Source organism: Cryptomeria japonica, chromosome 4 (assembly GCF_030272615.1).
Source record: "Cryptomeria japonica chromosome 4, Sugi_1.0, whole genome shotgun sequence".
NCBI lineage: Eukaryota > Viridiplantae > Streptophyta > Pinopsida > Cupressales > Cupressaceae > Cryptomeria > Cryptomeria japonica.
In genome coordinates, this window is record NC_081408.1 from 581,509,222 (window position 1) to 581,530,621 (window position 21,400).

A 21,400-nucleotide genomic window follows, 5' to 3' on the forward strand; every position below is an offset into this window, starting at 1 on the left:
TCACCCGCAAAGATCCACTGAGCATTCGGGAGGCCGGTTGTCAACCAATCCCAAAAACTGGCTCTATCTCTATAGTCATTAGCAACATATATATTACAAATACCAAAAACATAGTCCTTCTCTTTGAAAGTGACACACAAAGCACTTTGGCAAGGGGAGACACCATTAGCAATAATCCTATCCACCCACTTAGGACCAACCGAAATGGTAGTACCACCTTTACGCCTATCATGATTAGAGTGAAACCCAATGGCTTGACCACATAAAAAATTCAACATAGTATATGCATGGAACCCTACCACTTTGATTTCTTGGAGGCAAATAATATCCTTCTCCTTGATACTGTTACACCATTTCCTAACCACATATTTTTTGTCAAGCATCTCCAAGCTCCTAACATTCCAACTATGAATGTGCATCATCATAAATCTATTTAGTGGAGGGTTTTTGGTTCTTGTACAACCTATTAAAAATTTTTGGCACTTCATTACCTTTTTTACTATTATAATTGGAGAGAGACTGTCTATCTGATGTTTTCCTTTTCTTCCTAACCTCTTTACTAACAACCTCTATAAACTGTTCAGAATTATTGTTAGCCATACCATTTGCTCCAAAAGACACAATTTGTTTATCAAAAGATGCATCCACCATGGAATCCATGATACCAGGTAAGGAGTTACTCATATTCAACTTAGAGGGGGTTTGGTAAGCATTCCTTATTAAATAAACTTTCTCCTTAATACTTACAAGAGCAAGCTATTGAGCATACAATCTGGGAAGGGGGGAGGGTAGATTATGAACCTTGTTTTGACGATAATTAGAAGGATTAGCCTGTACTGAGTGACACCTGACTAGGGTGTTGGGAGGGGCATCCATGGCAGAGGCATGAACAACATCACACTCATCCTCAAACAGAGGATTAGAGAGGCTAACAAATTTATTACCATTACTTACATTAGTCGGGCAATAAAGACCCGATTTGACCTTCTCAATGCCAATGTTAGAGGTGTCATCCACTGGTAGATTATTACCTTCTTTAGAATTATTAACAGAGTTTTGCACCTTACTAGGATCACTTCTCATATTGCCTTTCGAAGCAATGTTAAAGTTAGCACTGTGAGCATTTTTAAGAGATGGGCAATCTTTTCTCACATGCCCATTAATTTTGCAGTAAAAACAAGCCCCCAAATTGTCCAACATGGACAATTCCCATGAAAAGTTCTCATCTTCAAAGTCCAAAGAAATAATGTCAGGAAAAACAACCTCTAGAGCAAGCGCTACAAGAGCCTTGACATTTAGGTGAGGGAGAGTGGTTCACGATTCCTCAACTTGCAAAACCGAACCCAAAGGTTTCAAAATATGAGGAATGAATGGCCAAAATTTGGCTGGTAGGTTCTTAATTTCTACCCAGTTAAGGGAGGAACGGGCAATAACCTGCTCGACATTCCCTTTAGGGGACCATGGAAATGCCCTAAACAAAGACTGTCCCACATTCCAAATTTTTTTCTTCAAAACCCTATCTTGCATATTATGGGATTTCAAAAGAACCACAAATAATCCCTTTTGAATAATTCTGCAAAAGTTTACATGAATACCTAACTTCTTACCCCAGACATTAGCAATCCATTCATCAAAAAATTTCCGCGAGGGCAAAGACTCTCTATCCATACAAACAAAGAAAATTGCAATATTTCTTAAACACGACTGCTCTAATCTAATGGCTGTAATTATGTATCACTTTATTAATAATCTTGCATAATTTTAGGAACTTTAACTTTTCTGGCCGAGACGAGCGCTCTACAACTGGTACGATTCCAGGAAGGTTGTCTATTCACCTTCCTTGGTGTACGGACCTTGCTTGCTGGCGCTCGTGTGTTATCCTTGGTGTTCTGTGTCCTCTTTTTGTGTGGATTGATATTATGCCCGTGTCTTTTCTTGGTTTATGATTGATTTATGTGGTTGCTTTGCTTGTGTTTTTTCTTCCTTCTTTCTTCTTGCCTATGTGTTTATTCATGATACCCTAGTTTTTGCCAGGTTACTCTTGGGCTTAGCCGGTCGTGACCCATCTCTGAAGCCGCTCTTGTGAAGGTGAATGGGTAGTGTTAATGATGGTGAACCCAATTGCAAAAATGACAAGGTGCATATCATTGATAATGGTAGGAGTATGGAGAATGAGAATATTAATCCGCAAAAGGACAAACACGAAAAACCCTCCTACAAAACAATGGTTTCAGATCACTCGACCTCAGTTTGCCCACCTTCTGCTAGCTTTGATGGAAGATTTTGCAGGTAGAAGCACATGGATACAGAGAACGATCTGGGAGGGTCCTCAGCCGATGGAGATAGATTCGAAAATGGTGGTGGCAGTGCAGCTGATGATGCTAGAGGAGGAGGAAATGGTAAGTCTCTTCCTCTTGGGTTTAAGACCCTCTCCTTGTCTCCTAATGAAGATATGATTAAAGCCATTAGATCAGAGCAGTCACGTTTAAGAAATATTGCAAGTTTATTAAAATTGATAAATTTTGAAAATATAAAAGACAATTTATAAGATTGATTTTAGTTGAGAAGATTACCAAAAAAAGACTTCATTCCCAATTTGAAAAACTTACTACTACACCACTCCTATACCACCTATTTAATACTAAACAACTACTTTTATTTGCTACAAATAATTCAATCCATATTATTATTCCTTTATATAAAAAAAGTACACCACTTCTTCTATTAATTAAAGTTTTTGAAAAATTACTCAACAAATCATAATGATAATTTTCTCTTCAAACAATAAACCTTTTTCACAAACCTTTTTGACACGGAATATTGCCAGTAACAACAAAAATGTAAAGTTTAATGTTGTGACTAACCTCTTTAATATAAAATATAAAAGTTTCAAAAATTGGAAGAAATATGAAACGTATACTAACGGGGTCAGCGAAGGTCCCTTGACTTATTAATACAGTAGTAGTACACCCCTAAGGAAAAATATAAAGAAGATAAGAGTTGTAAGCTCTTAATGTGACCTACAGCTTATATCGGAGCCCAATTTACTCAAAAACATGGCTTCCCTCTCTCTACAGATCTAAATCTCACTTTTCAAGCAAAGCGGCAATGGCGAGCCCTTCCAACACAAATACCAGCGGTAATAATAACAACAATAATATTAATAACAATAATAGCGCCAAAAACCCAACGCCGGAAACCACTTCAAACTACGCAGGAAGTCCCTCCTCCAACAATGCTGGACTCGCTCCCAATGACGCCATTCCTCAACCAGAGTTTAATCACAGTAACTCGCCTGAAGAAATCTTCAGAATCCCGAGCTATTCGAGTAAGTATGTCGTCAAAGAGTATGTATTTTGAGAAATTGCTCACACTCCGGTTAATTCACCCCTCTTTGGTTTCTTCTGTTGGTTTTTTTGGTTTCCAGAGTGGTTTTCTTGGGATAAAATTCACAGCACAGAGAAGAGATTTCTGCCGGAGTTTTTTGACGGAAAATCGGCCGCGAAAATCCCTAGGGTTTATAAATATTACAGAGATTTTATTATTGATAAATATAGGGCAAATCCGCTGAGGAAAATTACTTATACCGAGGTGAGAAAAAATCTGGTTGGTGACGTGAATTCAGTGAGAAGGGTTTTTGAGTTCTTGGAGAATTGGGGTTTGATTAATTTCCACGTTGTTTCTTCAAAGCAACAACAACAACAGCATTTGAAAACAGAGGATAATAGTAAATTGATTGTTAGTAATAATAATGGCGGTGAAAATGCTAGTGGTGAGGGTAAAGGGGTTTTGCCCGCCAAGGGTCTGGTGCCGCCAGGTGACCGTAGGCCGAGTTTGACGGCGGCTGCAAGCACAGTAACTGACCGAAAGGGGAGTACGGCAGTTGACGGAAAGGATGTTTATCTGAAAGACAAGAAATTGGAATGGCCGAGGGCGGTGTTGTGTAATTTATGCAGAGCCGAGTGCGCCAAGCTTCGGTTTGATTGCCTCAAGGTCAGCATATATTTTATCTCTCAGTTGAGCTAGATTTTCACTTTTAACGGTTTGATTGCCTCAAGGTCAGCATTCATTTTATTTCTCGGTTGAGCTAGATTTTCACTTTTTAAAGTTCCAAACTTTTTGATATAAATTCTAGTTAGCTTTTACTTGGGTTATCGTTAAAAGCATTTAATTAAGCTATTTTTAGTGGAATAGGTAGATTGGCTTCGTTTTAATGTAGTGGAAGGAAATTGCTTTTTTAGCTTAACTCTACAAGTTATAATTTATGGGGAATGCTCTTAATCTTGTGAGAGAATAATACTAGAACTTATTCTTGTTTCATCTAAATTTAAAAATAAACAAAATAATTATATTCTAAATATTAGTTAATTAATAAATACGGCCAAAGGTGCATCCTGTATGCTGTATAGACAAAAGTCTTCTTCCTTGCTCTTTGCATGTATGGACTTTGCTATATTTGGGTCTTCTCTAGATTCGGGAATTAAGTGAGAGCACTAGAAATAGTAATAGGGGATTATGGATTTAGCATGCCATCCGAGGAAGGCGTTTTTGTGTAAGAGGCCCATCCATAAACCAAAACTACACGGGGGACACTTAATTCTTTGTCAGAGGATTTTGAACTCTGCTGTACTTTTTTTACCATACGGCAGGCTCTATGCTGTGAGTAATGGTTTTAGTTGCCAATAAATATTAATAGGTTAGTTTTGCAATCATGATTTCGAATATATGAGCAATTTGAAAAATTAATACTTGAACCTGTTTAATAAAACAAAACTTTTTCTTTGATTTTTCAGCAACTTCGAATGCAAAACAAATACAACCTTTAAGGAGATTGGAGAACAGGTTTAGAATCTAGATTAGCTCTCCATTTAAGAAAACCATTATTGCAAAAGTTTGTAAAGATTTCTGAATTTCAGAAAAAGTGGTGACTTTATGGTAAGATATTTTCTTTATCGATAGTTTTAGTTAGACTTTCAAGGAAAAAGGAATGCTTGCAGGAATTGCCACCATTTATGTAACCATTTTTTTGCAACTTTGAAATTTTCCTACTAATACCAGCTGAGAAAATTATGAATCCTCTTCCATGGGACCATTTCCTTTATATATTGTGGGTGATATGTGGGTTCTCTTTTTTTATAAAATAAAAGCAGGGATAATGGCTCCTAGCTGTCCTTTTAACTTCTGAAAAAAACAATTTACATATTTTTTAGAGACTAGATTCCGAAAAGATGACACTCCAGTGAAGGACGATACGTCCAAAGATGTAACAGACTTTCTTAACCCTTTTTTGTATGTGAACGATGAAGTGCCTTTTTTTTTGTGGAAGAGGGCTTCTTCTTCTTCTTCCTTCTCATTTTTTTCCACTTTAAATCCAATCTTCAGAATTTCTAAAGGAGGAACTTCAACAGGGTGTTTAGAAACCTGCACCATATCCCCCATTTTGAGGAGACTCTTCTACCTTGTGGTGAGAAGGAGATGATTCTGGACCAAATTAGAACAGAGGAGAAACGACCTTAGCTTCCATTTGTGAGGAAGTGCTTTCCTGGGGAGGCAGGTCTACTGGAGAGACTTTAGTTTCAGAAGGAGCACAATCCAATGAAGTTTTCAGAAGAATTGTCTTCAAGGAAGGTCAGATAGAAGAATCAGATGCCACAGTAGGTCTACTGGAGAGTCTTTAGTTTCAGAAGGAGCACAATCCAATGAAGTTTTCAGAAGAATTGTCTTGAAGGAAGGTCAGATAGAAGAATCAGATGCCACAGGTCAGCCCCATTACATCAGGTTGTCTGTCTACATGGAGAGAGCTTTTACCCAGCAGAGGAAGATTTGGGGCAATTCACAGCCAAATGACCCATAGTAAAACAAGCCCTGCATCTGAAGATGACTCTTTCAAAATCTAACCGTTGTCCCAAATTCTGTTCTCAACCTTTAAACAGATTTCCTTGGGTAACCTTTTTGATAATTCCACCACCACTGGAATTCTTTCAAAATCAGATTGACACAATATCTGATTCAAATCTGGGATTATGGTAAGATTAATAATTGAGTCTCTGATGGAACAAAGACACTCATAGCTCCAAATTTGAAGAGGACGGTTTGGGAGTCTGATCCATAGAAGAGCAACAAAGAAAGGTGAAGGTAGTGGTATTAAGTTCAGGATATCGGGGTTTCACCTCCAGTAAAGCTTTATCCTAAAACCTAGGGATTAACAAGTCATCAGAAACTAGCCTTTTGCACCAGGTGACATAAATTGATGCAGCCTGGCTAAACGTGGCCAAAATTTCTGAAACCTACAGATTAGAGTTACTCGCCTAAACCATTTTAATATTTTTTGGTGTTAACCACTTTCTTCTTGAATTGCGTAGTCTTAACCTTGACCTAGGAATTAGGGTTTGCTGTAGTAAATATAGGAGATGGTCTTGCATCACCAAATGAAGAGGAGACAGGTGAATTTGCTTGGGGCTGGTTGTTGGATCTGTCATCTGTACTAGTATTGTCTTTAGTGTGTGGTATTAGGCAATTAAGGGAGAGAGTGGTGCCCTTGAGGCATAGGAGAAGCCCAATTGCAGAGACACTCGAAACCCCTGTGCCCAACAAGTCACCCTCACCAAATTGCCCATTTGAGCATCTAATGCCATTCTCAGGTCTGATCTGGGGTAAGAGTTTGGCTGCATCCACTGAGAGTACTGAGAATAAATAAATTGTTTTTGCGTCCTTTTCTTTCTTCTCTGGTGTCTTGTCATCAATATTGTGTTTTTTGGTTTTTGCAAAAGGAATTTGATGTTGGAGATATTAGGTATTTAGTTGATCAATGGATTAGCCAAATAAACAAGATCAAGAAATGGATTTGAATAAATTGAAATCCAAGTAAAAATAAGCAAGATTTGGAATCTATGATGATGAAGAAGATATTTTGTAAATATTTGATGCTGCATTGTGTTCAATGGACCTTCTGAAAAGCATGATAAGTTTGATGATGTAATAATCATTGATTTCAGCAATTGGCTTTTCTGAGAAGCTCACAAGGAGGTTATGAAATGGAAACAAGGGAAGGAAATCTTAGGTTTGCCTCCAAATATTGGGTAACATTACTGTATCAAAGGAGGTTATGCCTAGGCATGTTTTGGAACTTGGCCAAGTTAAGGATTTATGCTTTTTATAGCAACAAAGTAAAACTAAATAGCATATCTATTATAGGAAGATTGAGGGATTTCTATGAATGCTGGAGAAGGGAGCATTTGTGATTCCAAATCAGTTTACTGTTGGTTGTCTTCATCAAAGTCTCAATATAAGATGACTCTTGAAAATACATATGAGACCTTGAGATCATGCACCTTTTTTGCATGGGATGTTTTCTTACTGTAATCATTAAAAACTCATACATTGTTTAGGATATGATTCCTTATGAGAGTTTTTGTGTATGACAGAATAAATGAGGCTATTTGTTTCATTGTTAGAACCTAATAGTTTCTAGAGAATTCTTTCTAATATAAGGGACAATGAAATGTCCCCTTCTCGCACCTTGTCAGCTTTGTTTCTTGTTAACCTATTCTTGGGTTCCGGTAGGCTATTCAGTGACGGTTACTCATGTTTCCTTGGTTCAGTTTCATCAGGTTTCAACAACACTGCTATTTTTTATAAGTCCTATTTCTAGCATCTGGGCATCTGCTTCAGCTTCAGTTTTTGCTTAAATGCGGTTTGGTTTCATTTTTGGTGCCTTGGCCACTTTACAGTAAGGTGATTGGAATTATCTAATATTTTAACTTAAATGTTAAAATAACGTTTTAATATTTAACTTTAGTGTTTAATATTTCATAAAGTTATGTCTGCGAGTTGGATGGTTAGGCTGTGGGGAACAAAAGACGTTTTAAAAGGGTGTTATGGGGGCATTTTTGAAGGGAAATAAAATATTTAAAAATTTGAATGCTCTTATTTGCCTCCAAACTCTATAAATTGGAGTTTGGGCTCTCATTTATTCATTCAGAGTTTGCACACGTATAGATATGTTGTTGGAATGAGCATTTGGGTTCTTTTGGATATCGTTGAGAAAGAAAACTCTCTTCAAACTTGTTGGTTTCGGTGGCAAGAGACCCACCCTAGCTGCTCTAGTGCTTCTTCACAGGAAATGCAAATGTTTATTGAAGTTTTTGGGGTTCCGGTTTGAGTCATTTTGATTTGCAAGATTGGTAATCCTGGTTTTTGATGTGTTTTGGTGAGATTTTTGGAGAGTTCAGTGGGTTTTAATTGATTTGCAGATTTCCTGGATGCTGGTCATACTTCCTTTATACTAGCCGTACCTCACATTTTGAGATGCCTTGAAAGATGAGACGATTTGTTGGTTATGGTTATTGCTCCAATGAATATCCCAATTCTCTCGGTGACCACTTTTCATATGATATTTGACAGGTTTCAGGTGTATTTGATTTTCTAAGTGAAATAGCCCCCCTTAGGTAGGCCGTCCATCTTATTGAAGTGCGCCTGTGGGATTTTAGAGGCTAAAGTTGTGTTGTGGGAAGGCTAAAATTTATTCATTTCAGGTCAAAAAGGAGACTTCAAACTGCTGTAGACCTCATAAGAATATTCTGATGATATTTGGAAGTGATTTAAATGAGACTTCAAAATGCGTAGACAGATTATCTTGTATTACTGGAAGTGTTGCTGTTGAAATTTCAGACCCACATAAGCTAATCTCAGATCTTTCTGAGGGTGATAAACAGTTGGAAAGGTAACTTCAGTGCTGGTGACTACATGGACAATGCCTTGGAATGTTTGGGAGTTTATTGCTGGTGTCTTTAAGCTGTAGTGGAGGTGATTCCTGCTAGTTTCAGATCTGTAGCTTTCAACTCTGTGGCTCAGACTTTAATGGACAGCCTATGAAGCCATTATGATTTATGAGGTATTTTCTGTCTATTAATGTCTATATCAGTAGTATGAAATGACTATATGTCTAAAAATTACTTTTCAATCAAAAGATAATGTATCAAGCATTTTAATATGGTTCAAATGAACTATCATTCATTACAGCAGTGATCCTTCTATTAGATGTTTGTTCTGGTTATGTTGTTTGGCAAACTTTTTCAAAAAAATAAAAAAAGCAGTGTATACTATTACAGGCAGATGAACTTTGGTATTGTGCAAGGCTTGGGTTGTTTATGAGAATAAAAAAAATTCAATCCTTTTGTCTCTTTTTTCTTTTTCTTTCTTCTCTTGTTACTATTAGATTTTCTGAGGCTTTCAGCATTGTTCCTATGTATTCTATCCCTAAGGGACTCTATCTGGTTTATTTCTCTAGAGTTCCATGTTGTAGTTATGTGGCTTTATGAGATGGTGAGTTGATTCTACTCAATGCATGGCCTTTTTCAGATGTTATTAGTAAAGTTTGAATAGCAAGCGTGAACTCTATCTCCATTTATACCTGGGGTTTTCAATTGATGAGGTTGAACATTTTTTTAAATTGACCACACATTCAGAAGTGCCTTTTCTCCTTTGTGGTTTGCAAATAGAGCTTATAGGCCACAATTTTAGCTAATGTCCCATGTCACATGTTAATTTCATTAATGATTAGTTTGTTCCTCTGTAGTAACTCACATTTGTATTTCTTCCTCTGTGTATTGAGTTCCTCTGTGTGGATAAGGGGCTTGAGGGTTTGTAATATGTACGGGGCTTGGAGGATTGAACTTTTGTATCATCACTGCAAAAAGGTCCAGACAAATTCAGTATAGGACTCCGGCAGCTTCTTGTTTTTAAATAATATACTACTTCCAATTAATCAGTGCCTGTTCTAGCTGATTTTCATCCTCTGAAATATACTATTTTGATCTTGTCTTGCAGGAGATCAAGCCCAAGATAGAAGATGAGGGTTTGCATGAAGAACCAGGAAGTAATTCTGGTATCAATGATATTAGTGCAGAAGGCACAAAGACATCTAAGCAGGAGCCAGAAGAAGGGATGTCACAAAAAGCGACAGAAGAGGACCCAAAAGATGAAAAGAATGGGGGAGAAGTTGAGCCAAATGGGGATAAGGACAAGATTCTGAAGAAGCCAGACAAACTTTTACGCTGTCCTCGCTGTGATAGTTTAGGTACCAAGTTCTGCTACTACAACAATTACAATGTTAATCAACCCAGGTATTTTTGCAGAAACTGTCAGAGATACTGGACTGCTGGAGGAACGATGAGGAATGTTCCAATAGGTGCTGGACGACGAAAGAATAAGCATTCAGGCTCTTTTGATTGGTCTGGGATGAAGTTGGACGATGCTGCCTATTGCCAGGTTATTCCCTGTCCTCTTCTTACCTGAGCAAGATTGAACTGTGAGAATTCCATTTCTATTATGACTGCACTGGTCATAGACTTAAAATAGCAATGTTCATAGAATTAAAAAGGATTTCTTCTTTTAGATAGGGCTTGAATAAATAAATTGCTATTATTTGCTTGTGTTTTTTTTAGTAGTTCAAATTGTTTGTTTTTTTCTTTGATAGAATTTTTTTCTTGGAATTTGTTAATCATCTTATGGGAATTTTTTCCACCTTTATTTGGATTTGTGTTGAGCTTTTGCCCTTAGTAATTAAGCGCCTCTGAGCTTGCCAGTACTGGACATTTTGCCTGTTGTCACCCTCTATCAACCAGTCAACTCTGAAGGCAGACTGCGGTTGCCCACCTGGTTTATCTCAATGTTACCTGTGTTTACATCCACAAAAATAGCTTATGACTCCTGAGACTAGAGACTGCATCCAGAATTTGTAGCATTTTTGGTTGAGAGTGGATTAAAAGGTGACTTGCCTAAATTTTTGCCAATGACAAAATACTTACTCCTCCATGTTTTTCATTTCTCTTACAAGCATGTGCAGTAACCCTTACTTTATAGTACTTATTGGTGTGATGCATACCATATGGAACTTTAGTGGTTCTTTGCTTTAATCAACCCTCTCACAACCTACTTTGAGTGATTGCAGAAGGCATATTACCTTTCTGCTCATTGGTTGTTTTACAGCAGACTTATTCATCTTTCGTATGTCCTGTTAGAGTTATCTGTCTCAGAGAGTGACATATTTAGCTTAAATGACTAGCAAAGGGGTTTTTGGATTTGTTAGAATCACACTTTTATAGATTGGACCTAACAAGTTCAGTTTAGTTGTACACCTATTTAGCAAGATGGATGATGCAGATAGCAATTCTATTACTATATCAAGATGAGGCAATTTTGGTTTATTCTGGTTTATTGTCAGATTTTGGGATAATGCAAGGAATAGCTGAATTTCAAGTTAGAAATTAATTTTTTTATAAATTACTATCTAAGATTCTCATCGTTTCCATGCAGTTATTTTTGAACTTGGCTTGAGTTTACATTCATCTTTTCGATATTAGCTATCTAATTAATCAGCTGTCAATTATTGATTATTGATTATTTATGAGTTAATGTAAACAATATTTAATGTTAACACTGATAATTATCTCATGCAATTGGTTTCTTTCTTCTGAGTGAGGACAAATGATTACAGAGCTCTATATAACATTTTGATTTCTTTGATTCATGGGCTTTTTGTAGTGACTAAATTCTTGCAGGAATCCATGGTCTATTATTTCTGCCATTACTTTGCTCGTTAAGGAAATACTGGCAAACTATTTTTGGGCTAAGCCAACGGTGCTTTTAGTATTGAACAAAAATTAGTATAATATTCTCTGTTTTTTTTGTGAAATATTTATCTGTGCAGATTTCTTAATTGTCTTCTTAGCAGAGTTCATATTGGAAAGGGTTTATTGTACTTTGCGGTTTGTTGCATTGATTGTGCGATGGTAATCAAAGGAGTAATGTGTTTCTGGGACTCTCTCATTGGTGGCATAGTTTTTAATGCTAGTGAGTAGTTTAGATGTTCTAGGTTGTTGTTAGTGGGACTGCTCAAGTCACATAGGGTGTTCTTGATGCTTGGCTTGGTGAAAGGCTCTCTGAGGCTTTGGGATTGAAGGGCCAAACTTGAAAGCTTTTGAAAAGGTTTTAATGGTCCATGATCATCCTTGTTATGTGCAGCATTTTAGCTAGGTTTTTCTATTTTTTGATGAAACAATGGACAGTTTCATGCTCATTGTTTAGTGTTGGCAAAGTGTATGCTTGAGAAAGGTACTAGCTGGAAACTCTTCGAGGAAGATTCTAATCAATTATTTAAATCTTAGGATTGAATTTTAAGGGAGCTGGTTATAGTTATACTACTCGAGCATCTCTAATTAGGATTATGTGTAAATGGCTTAGTGGCTAAAAAGCTGTTGCTTTTGATCCTATCCTAATAAGGGTTGCCGAAGACCTTGTGGTAAAGCGTAGGATCCTTGGAACCATTGTTAGTGATGGTGGGATTGATGAAGCTAATATCCATGATTGCATTATAGAGAGATAAAGGTTTGTGAGAACTTGAGAATTTTGTTATTGATGGGTGGTTGAAATGGAGGTCCACTGACCGCATGTATTTGTAAGTGTGTGTGGGAGGGTAAAGGGTGCTAGGATTGATATGGGCTACCTCAAAGGACTTGTTGGGTCCTATTGGAAAGTTGGATTATTTGTTGTTGCCTTTGAAGCACTTGGGTGTTAGTGGGAGCTTGGAGTTGGTGAATTGTTTTATGTGTTCTATAAAGATTGTTTGTATTGGGTGAGGAAAGTCTATTGATAGAAGGGGGGGTGAGTATGATGGTTGTGGTATTAGAGCCTAATCGTGTTTTAGTTGGATGAATAATGGGGTTAGAGCCCAAAAGAATAGATGTAGTCAAGTAAGTAGATTGGTGTGGATCAATGTGGGATTGGGAAGGGGTATTGTTGAGGAAAGTGGCATGATCGAGTTCAAGGAGGATTTAGTTTGGTGCTGTAACCAAGCTTTATGTTGGTAATTTTGGTGATCCTATTAGCATTGAGCATGTTGGAATTGACTTCTCTAGGAGATCTAGTGTCATGTTTTGGGGAATTGGAGGGTGCTCTAGTTTTCTTGGCATAGGCAATTATTATGATGTGGTGTTCTTAGGAGGAACTCTCATCGATAGAGTGACACTTTAGTGGATATTTTGGCAATCAACTTTGACAAGGTTTTGATGATGAATTCAAGAGAAAAAGGTCAACTAATGAGGTAGATTGTGGAAGTCCGAGAGAAATAGTATCTATAAAAATAGCCTACATAAATTTGAACTTTTTACTAGATATCCTTGGTATTCTATCTGCAAGGTATGCTGAGAGACTAAAAGATAAATGGTTGAGTGATTTGAAAATGTGAGAAACCAACTGGAGTATGTAGTAGTTGAGAGGAGAGTGCTATGTTGAACAACTGGAATACTGATAGGGCAGGGGGAATGAATCGGTATTCCCTGAATATCTTTAAAAACAATCTTATTATTACTACTTTGTAGATTTACTTCAATTAGATAAGGAGGAGTGATTAACTAAAAATCAAAACAAAGATATCATCCACATCCACATACACGAGAACACCAGATTTTTGCGTGGAAACCCGTCAGGGAAAAACCATGGAGAGGGTTAACTCTCAATATAATATAACTAATTATAGAATATTACAAGTGCTCATTGCAATGCTCAGTGCCAAAAATGAAAAGGCTCACTGCCCAAAAGAAAACAAACAAAATGAACTGCTAAGATTGCATCTTACATATGCATGAATTATAGTTCTAATTAAGCTCAATAGACATACTTCTCACACTTCATTCGTTCCTTAGCTATTCACTTCAATCACATTTGATCACTATGTTGCACTTCTGTCTTTGTATCTCGATTTCCTTCTAATCTCTCAATTTCTCTTCTTACTTGCATACATATATCATCAAAGGAATACATCTCATATATATACCGATTCACATCTCAAGTCGGCCATACATGCCTTACACGCTATTACAATATGCTTCATATGTTTCACTTACATAGGTTGACCAAAGATGTAACAAAAATTAATGCTAACTAGGATGTTATCCACAAAGTTTAACCATGTCCCAAAACCGCAAGGTTCGAGACAATCACTTAGAGATGTGCGGATGTCAAAACACACTGTTCTGTTTCGGCGGAATAGAGCAATTGACAGACTAAATGCCAAACCAAGTATCTCACCTTTTGGCAATCTAAAACACATGCAAATTGGAATATAGGCGCATCTGATATAGATGAGTGTAGTATCCAAACTGCAAAACCATATTTGCAATTGCGGAGCAACGCGAAGCAAAACATGATGGATAGGATCACTAGAATATCGGAGCAACAACAGATTAAGTCAACAAAAGTATGTTGACATCAATGACAACTGGTAGCCAACACAACATTCTCCTTTATTAATGACAAAACTCCAACAATTTCCCCCTTTGTCATTGATGGCAACATGTATAAAAAAAGAAACTGCGAAACAAGACACTAATTTTATAAAATTCAAAACTTCACATTTCTACATATTCTTTCTTCTCTTCATATTCTCTACATTCTCTCCCCTTTAGCTAACCATCTCATCTTCTCATTCTCTCCCCCTTTGCCATCAAGGACAAAGGGTATCAAAAAGATACCTATACACATCTTCAGTAAAATTAAATGAAAGTCTTAGTTACCTCTCTGTGGAAAAATCTCCTTGTATTTTTCTTTGAGTTCTAGGAGAAAAGAGTTTCAAAAATTGATAGCTGATGTCAATATTGTGCACTTACAATTACATTGCACAAGCAAGTCAATGGCACTAGTCAAGTAATCCGGGACAAGCAAACTCAACTTTGCCTTCTCTGCATCTTCTAGTAGATGATTATAATGAGATCCATTCTGGTTTCAACAATCTCCTTAACAATCCTGAAATTCTTGCAAAACTCATCTCTCTGTCCTTGCATCGAGGATAATTCCAACTGTAAGGAGTTATTCCTCTTTCTCAATGCACCATCCTTATCATTGAAAATATTGAAAGACTCAACTAAACTGTTCATCTCAGTCTCAAGGGAGTCAATCTTTGCCTTGTGATTTGCTGTGGCAGCAGGCCACCTGATATAGTTCTTGTAAACATTGGCAACTACACCCATGCACTTCCTTTATGCTCATGGCTCTTTGCACTTCATCTTCAAGATATGGTTTTCCTTTTTCAGAGGTTCTAAGGGCTAATTACTCACTTAGTTGTTCAAAAGTTCTTTCGGGAGCAAATTCTCAATTGAACCAAGAACTATATCATATTGGAGCAAATGGGTAGTCAAAGCTTCTTCAATCCTATCCCAATCATATGATGGTTGTGATAACATTACATCTCTAATTTTCTTAATTCCATCAGGTTCCTCAAGCACCTTCAATACTAAACCACTTCAAAAGGATCTTCATCAAGAGAACCGAAGGGTTCCTTCAATCCTTCTGCACTGCTTCTTCAACTACAACTGTTTCCTTCTGCTAAACATCAACTTCTATAGTCTCAACACCATCAATACTAATAACTTCAGCCTTATCTTTTCTGTTTGACTTACTCTTCTTAACGACCAGAGAAGGGGTCTCAATCTCTTCCCACTAGAGGAGGATCCTTTTGAAGCCACTTGTTCAGTAACACCTGAATGAACAAGTTCTTCAAAAGCCCCAAACTTTTTTTTTAGTTAAATCTACCTAAAGCCTAAGAAGTTCATCTGCATACATCACACATTCTTCATCACTGATTTCATATCCAAATTTTGATAATCGGACCTTCTGGGGCAACACAGCTTACATAAAGCAATGATTAGTATCAACCAAGAAAGTAATAGTATCTCTGTACTTCTCAACACATCTTTTTCAGGATCCTACATCTCAAAATTAAGCTCTTTTGGAGTTCATAAAAGTATTCTTTGCACGTACTGTCATTGTCATTCAAATTGTCTAAATATCTTTTAATTTGCTTTCCAACCGGTAAGTTCTCATCCCAAGCAACATTCTCCTTTAGTGGTAATGAATTTAAAAAGTAGAAAGCTAGGCATTCAATCAATGATCCAAAGCAAAAAGGATAATCATCATTCTTAGTCAATTCGATATTGCTCAACACTTGTTGTGTCAATAATTCACACAAATCATAGTTCATTCTTGTCTTAGCCATTTGACAAGCAACATGTATAGCTATAGCCGATGTAGAACCTTCTTTGTTTTGAAAGTAAATCTAATAGGTAATGCCCATAGCAACATATCTTACCAGAGGCTCTTAAATGGTATCAATTTGTAAAGCTCATTGATCTCCATTTACACCTGTCAAAGCTTCAACCTCTTTGTTCCTTACTGATTTCTTCGCAAGTATTGTAACATCTGAACAAAGACCAACAACAGCCTCTAAAGCTTCCTCTGTAATCTGATACGGTCTGTCTAGCCAAATGCAGTCATCATGAATTCTGCTTAGTACAATCTTGACCACTTCATCAATTAGCATCGGAAATTCACTCCAAATGTCCAAACCCTTGTGCCCTAGCTTGATGATTGATAGTAAATATTCCCTAGAAAGAGAATCTTCAAATTTTTTTAATTTTCATATTGTCATATTCCTCAATTTGTACATCAATAAACTTGTAAATATCTTCAAGACATACCACCCTAGTTGGTAGTGACGAAAATGCACCAACTTAAATGTCTCTTATCAGTTCTTTCCTGAATTTCTTGAATTCAGGTCGGGATTCATCTCCATGACTAACAAACTTGCTGGAATCCATGAGATAAAAATTATAAATACCTTTGCAAAGCTGATAGCAACTTGAATACCTCTTTCCACTCCTCAAATTATCGATTCATCGGTAGCAAAATGATTGAAAAATCATAAGTACCTTGGCAAATGACCTAGGGTTTTATTGCGAAAATCGTCATTTCACCAAAAAGCTGCTAAACCATAATACCCATGTGAACAGTAACTTTCCAAACCTTCGCAATCTACCACACAGCAATATTTTTTGCCGCATTCTACATCTGGTTTTCAAGTACATCATCATATTCAATATATCAACTAGTTGTGACAACAACATCAACTTCTTTGGCAGGGGAAAAGGATCTTCATTGCTCCCCCTAAGCCAAAGCTTCCAGATTAGTTTTCGAAGGGAATTTTTGCACCGGAGCCAGACGCAGCAACATTCTTTGTCAAATCTACTTCCTTCTTTCTCCAAATCTTTTTCATTTCAGTCCTCACTTCTACATCAATCTTCTTTACTGCTTCATTCTTTCTTACCGAATTGTCTCTCTTCATATTCTTGCTTTTGCATACTTTAGCAATGTTTCCAACCTTATTGCAATTGAAACATTTGATATTCCTTTGTTCTAAGTTCCTTGTAGTTATTCTAGATCTGCATTGATTAGCCTTGTGCCCAAAACCATTGCATAATTGACAGTAACCATAAAATGATCTATCTCGTCCATCCACAATTTGACTTTTCCAATTACCAACTTTATGACCAAATTTCTTGCATGTAGAACACTGAATATTTTGATTCACTCTGTTTCTACATTCTAAAACCTTGTGTCCAAATTTTTTACAGGAGAAACAATAACCATTAATCAAAGAGTACCTTGAGCATTAGGATGTTTGATTGGAGATCTTTTTGTGTAGTTTCTTTGATTCCGAGGCTGCCTAACTTTGTTTGCTTCTTTAGTGCGCTGTCCTAGTTCAACCTTCTTCATCTTGCCTTTATCTTCAGTTTTTTGATTTGAATATTCACCGGCTTCAAAACCTAATCCACTTTTATCTTTCGGATTTCTGCATAGCCATCATTTCATCAAGCTTCTTAGTACTTTCCTTGAATTTGTCTTCAGATCTCAGGGTTACAACTTCTTGTTCCAGTCTTGCACATTCTTTAGTATTATGTTTGATTAAGTAATTAAGACATTCCTCAGTTTTCTTACTTTTCTCAACTTGCATCTTCAGAATGACAATTTCTTCATTTGCTTGCTTCAATTTCTTATTGCCCTCTTTATATCTTTCTTTGAATTTCTTGATTTGTTCTCTCAACTTTCTGATGCACTCATTTGCTTCCTTGATATTCTATTTCAAATCTTCGTTTTCACTTTCCATGTTCTCAAGATCTTCAAGAGCAGTCTGCAACTCCCCATCCATAAGAAGTTCTTCTGCACTTAGGAGACATTTGTTCAACCAACAAGATCTCCCTCAAGCGGTTAGGCTAAAAGCAAGGGACCAAAGCTCTGATACCAATTATTGAACAGCTAGAATACTGAGAGCGGGGGTGAATCAGTATTCCCTGAATATCTTTAAAAACAATCTATTATTACTACTTTGTAGATTTACTTCAATTAGATAAGATCATAAGAATGAGTGATTAACTGAACATCAAAATAGAGATATCATCCACATCCACATACACAAGAGAACACAAGATTTTTGTGTGGAAACCTGTTAGGGAAAAACCACAGAGAGGGTTAGCTCTCAATATAATATAAGTAGTTACAAAATATTACAAGTTCTCACTGCTTGAGGCTCATTGCCAAAAATGGAAAGGCTCACTGCCAAGAGGGCTTACTGCTCAAAGAAAACAAACACAATGAACTACTAAGATTGCGTTTTACATATGCATGAATTACAGTTCCAATTAAGCTCAGTAGACAGACTTCTCTCACTTAATTCGTTCTTCAGCTATACGCTTCAATCACATCTGATCACTATGTTATAAGCTGTCGCTATATTTCGATTTCCTTCTATATCTCTCAATATCTCTTCTTACTCACTTGCATACATACATCATCAAAGGAATACATTTCATATATATACCAATTCATATCTCAAGTCGGCCATACATGCCTTTCAAGGAAAAGTGCCTTACATGCTATTACAATATGCTTCATACGTTTCACTTACATAGGTCGGCCAAAGATATAACTTAAATTAATGCCAACTAGGATACACAAGTTATCCACAAAGTTTAACCATGTCCCAATACCACAAGGTCAGAGACAATCACTTAAAGAAATGCGGATGTCAAAACACACTGTCCTAGAACAGAGCAATTGACAAACTGAATGCTGAACTAAGTATCTCACCTTTTGGAGATCTAAAACACGTGCAAACTGGAATATAGGTACATCTGATATACATGAGCGTACTATCCAAACCGCAAAACAGTATTTGCAACTGCGGAGCAAAACATGATGGACATAATCACCAAAATACCCGGGAAGCAAAAGAACAAGTCAACAGAAGTATGTTGACATCAGTGACAACTGGTAGCCAACACAACATTCTCCTTCATTCACGACAAAATTCCAACATGGTAGAGGAACTCAGAAATTGAGTAATTTGTTTTGTTGAACTCACAAATTATCTTGCTTTTTAATGTTTTTGTGTTTAGGCTAAGTTCAATATCTTGTCATGGGTATGGATTCAATTTCACTGGTATGACATTTTATTCCTTGGGTACAAGTATGAGTTTTGGTTCATATATATATATATATATGTATGAATAATAATACTCAATATAACTATAATTTGGTGGGAGGCGGGGGGCGGGGAGCTTGGCTTGATTGGTTTAAGCATCTTGTTGCAAGCAAGAGGTCACGAGTTCTAGTATCCCCCCATCCTTGTGGTACTAGAGGGCATGTCGCGCCAACATCACCAATCATGTGAAAAAAAATTACCAGGTGGATTGCAATTTATGGAGGGGCTGCTCAATTCCTGCAGTCTAAAAAATATAACTATAATATAAAAAATATCAGTAATACTCATAATTGCCAACAAATAGAATATCTCATAATTTGAAAAAAGAAGAAAATATTCGTAAATTCACAGTTAATTGATTTATCAAATGTCAATACAAAATAAAAATTACAATCAATGATCTTCATATTGCTCTTTGTCGAGAGCATCAAAGTCAATAGTTGATTCAACTTCATTTGAGGTCAATCATGCCACTTTTTGAAGCGAGTTCCGACTTTTTGTGTTTTCTCCAAGATTCTTGGAGGGAGCATCTATTTATAGTAAGTCACCTAGTTGGTTCTAACTCTCATTATTCATCATCAGTATCACTCCAGTGTAGTTAGTTTTTGATTCTGATGCTTTCTGGCAGTTTCCTCAACTCGGGTGTATTATTGAGCTAGTAATTTAATTATTTACTAATGTTGCTTAATTTTATTGAAGTAATTTAAAAGCACCATAGTGTAATAGTTTGTTGGAATGAAACTTGGAAGTTTTAAAATGTCGGACACTGATAAAATGACTGTGTCAGGAATATTAAATAATGAAATAAATCACTTTTCAGAGATAAAGACTTATTTAAATTATAAAGTGATTTTATATTATATACTTTTCAGAAACTTCTGAGAAAATTTATAAAAGGGGTTTGTGAACTCATTTGGCATTATTCAGGTTATTTTAATTTTCTCTAATGAAATCTTTATGGCTTGGGAATTGAACTTGGTTCATTTCAGCCTTCTGGAGGATCGAAGCCCACTTGGAGAAGATTGGCCATGGTGGTGAAAATCCTCCCTGACTAATGTAGTGAGATTTATATAGAGTCTCAGCTTGAGCAGAATAGAATGGTAGATTCAATTGTGGATTTGCATTTTGTGAAGTCTTTGATTAATTTCAAAGTCTCATATTATGAAGAGTTTTGGTTAAGTTCTTGATGCCACATTGGAATTAAAAGGCAGAGTTTTTACAAGGCAATTGTATCCTCAAGTGTTGGGCGACTTCATACATATCTTTTGGCATGGAATGTGAGTATAGTGGCTTGAGAATATCCTTGAGTTTGGGATGCCATTGTTTGTTTAGTTTCATTCATTATTGCTGAAGTGATACATACCTGGATGCTATCGAAGGCAGAGTAAGGAATACTCCTGTGTGTTAGGCAATGATTTTGGCAATCTAGCAGGGTGATTTCACATACCTGTGGAGGCGTGAGGTTATGTTATTAATGCTAGGCAAAGGAAATGGACAGCAGTGGAGGTAGTTTAAAGTCTGAGTGCATATTTGCTGAAGTGAGTCAACTTCTTTTTGACTGAAAGAGCATTTCAAGTGGGCGCAAGATTTAAAAAAGACAAATTGGGAACTTGTGTATATGAGACTTCAGTTTGAGAGGGTTCACAAGAGAGTAATCTTGACGAATCAATCACTTTTGATAGTAGCTAATGAAGTCTATAACTGGGTAAACTCATATTTTGGAATTGGTGTGAAACTTAAAGCTTAAAATGCTGGTCGAACATGATATTTTGGAGGAGTTTGTAAGCTGAAGAGAAGCGTAGGAGTGTAATAGACATTTTGCACACCTTCAGGCAGGATTGACCATTCCAGCAGTTAGACGTGGTGGCTTTGATGGTTCAGTTTTGATTAAGACCAGATCACTGTGTAACTTTCATTGGTAAATTAATTTGTAGCGGCAACTGGTAAGTTAATCACTTTCTGTAATGTGTAATGTATTCCAGTTTTCTGTGTAGGGCAATTGTGTTTAATACTCCTTGAAAGAAAGTA

The 21,400-nt window shown here is 36.6% G+C and overlaps 1 protein-coding gene across 2 annotated transcripts in view; it reads left to right on the forward strand.

Annotated features, from left to right (window-relative positions):
• The first annotated feature begins 2,984 nt into the window (after nucleotides 1–2,984).
• Nucleotides 2,985–21,400, forward strand: part of LOC131070972 (SWI/SNF complex subunit SWI3A) — a 66,993-nt gene continuing 48,577 nt past the window's right edge. The window contains exons 1-3 of one of the 2 annotated variants that reach the window (XM_058006680.2): nucleotides 2,985–3,328; nucleotides 3,428–3,993; nucleotides 9,829–10,269. In XM_058006680.2, the coding sequence (XP_057862663.1) occupies nucleotides 3,109–3,328; nucleotides 3,428–3,993; nucleotides 9,829–10,269 (1,227 nt within the window). In that variant the 5' untranslated portion in view covers nucleotides 2,985–3,108. The remainder of the gene's footprint in view (nucleotides 3,329–3,427; nucleotides 3,994–9,828; nucleotides 10,270–21,400) is intronic. The other variant, XM_058006679.2, reaches the window with a different exon arrangement.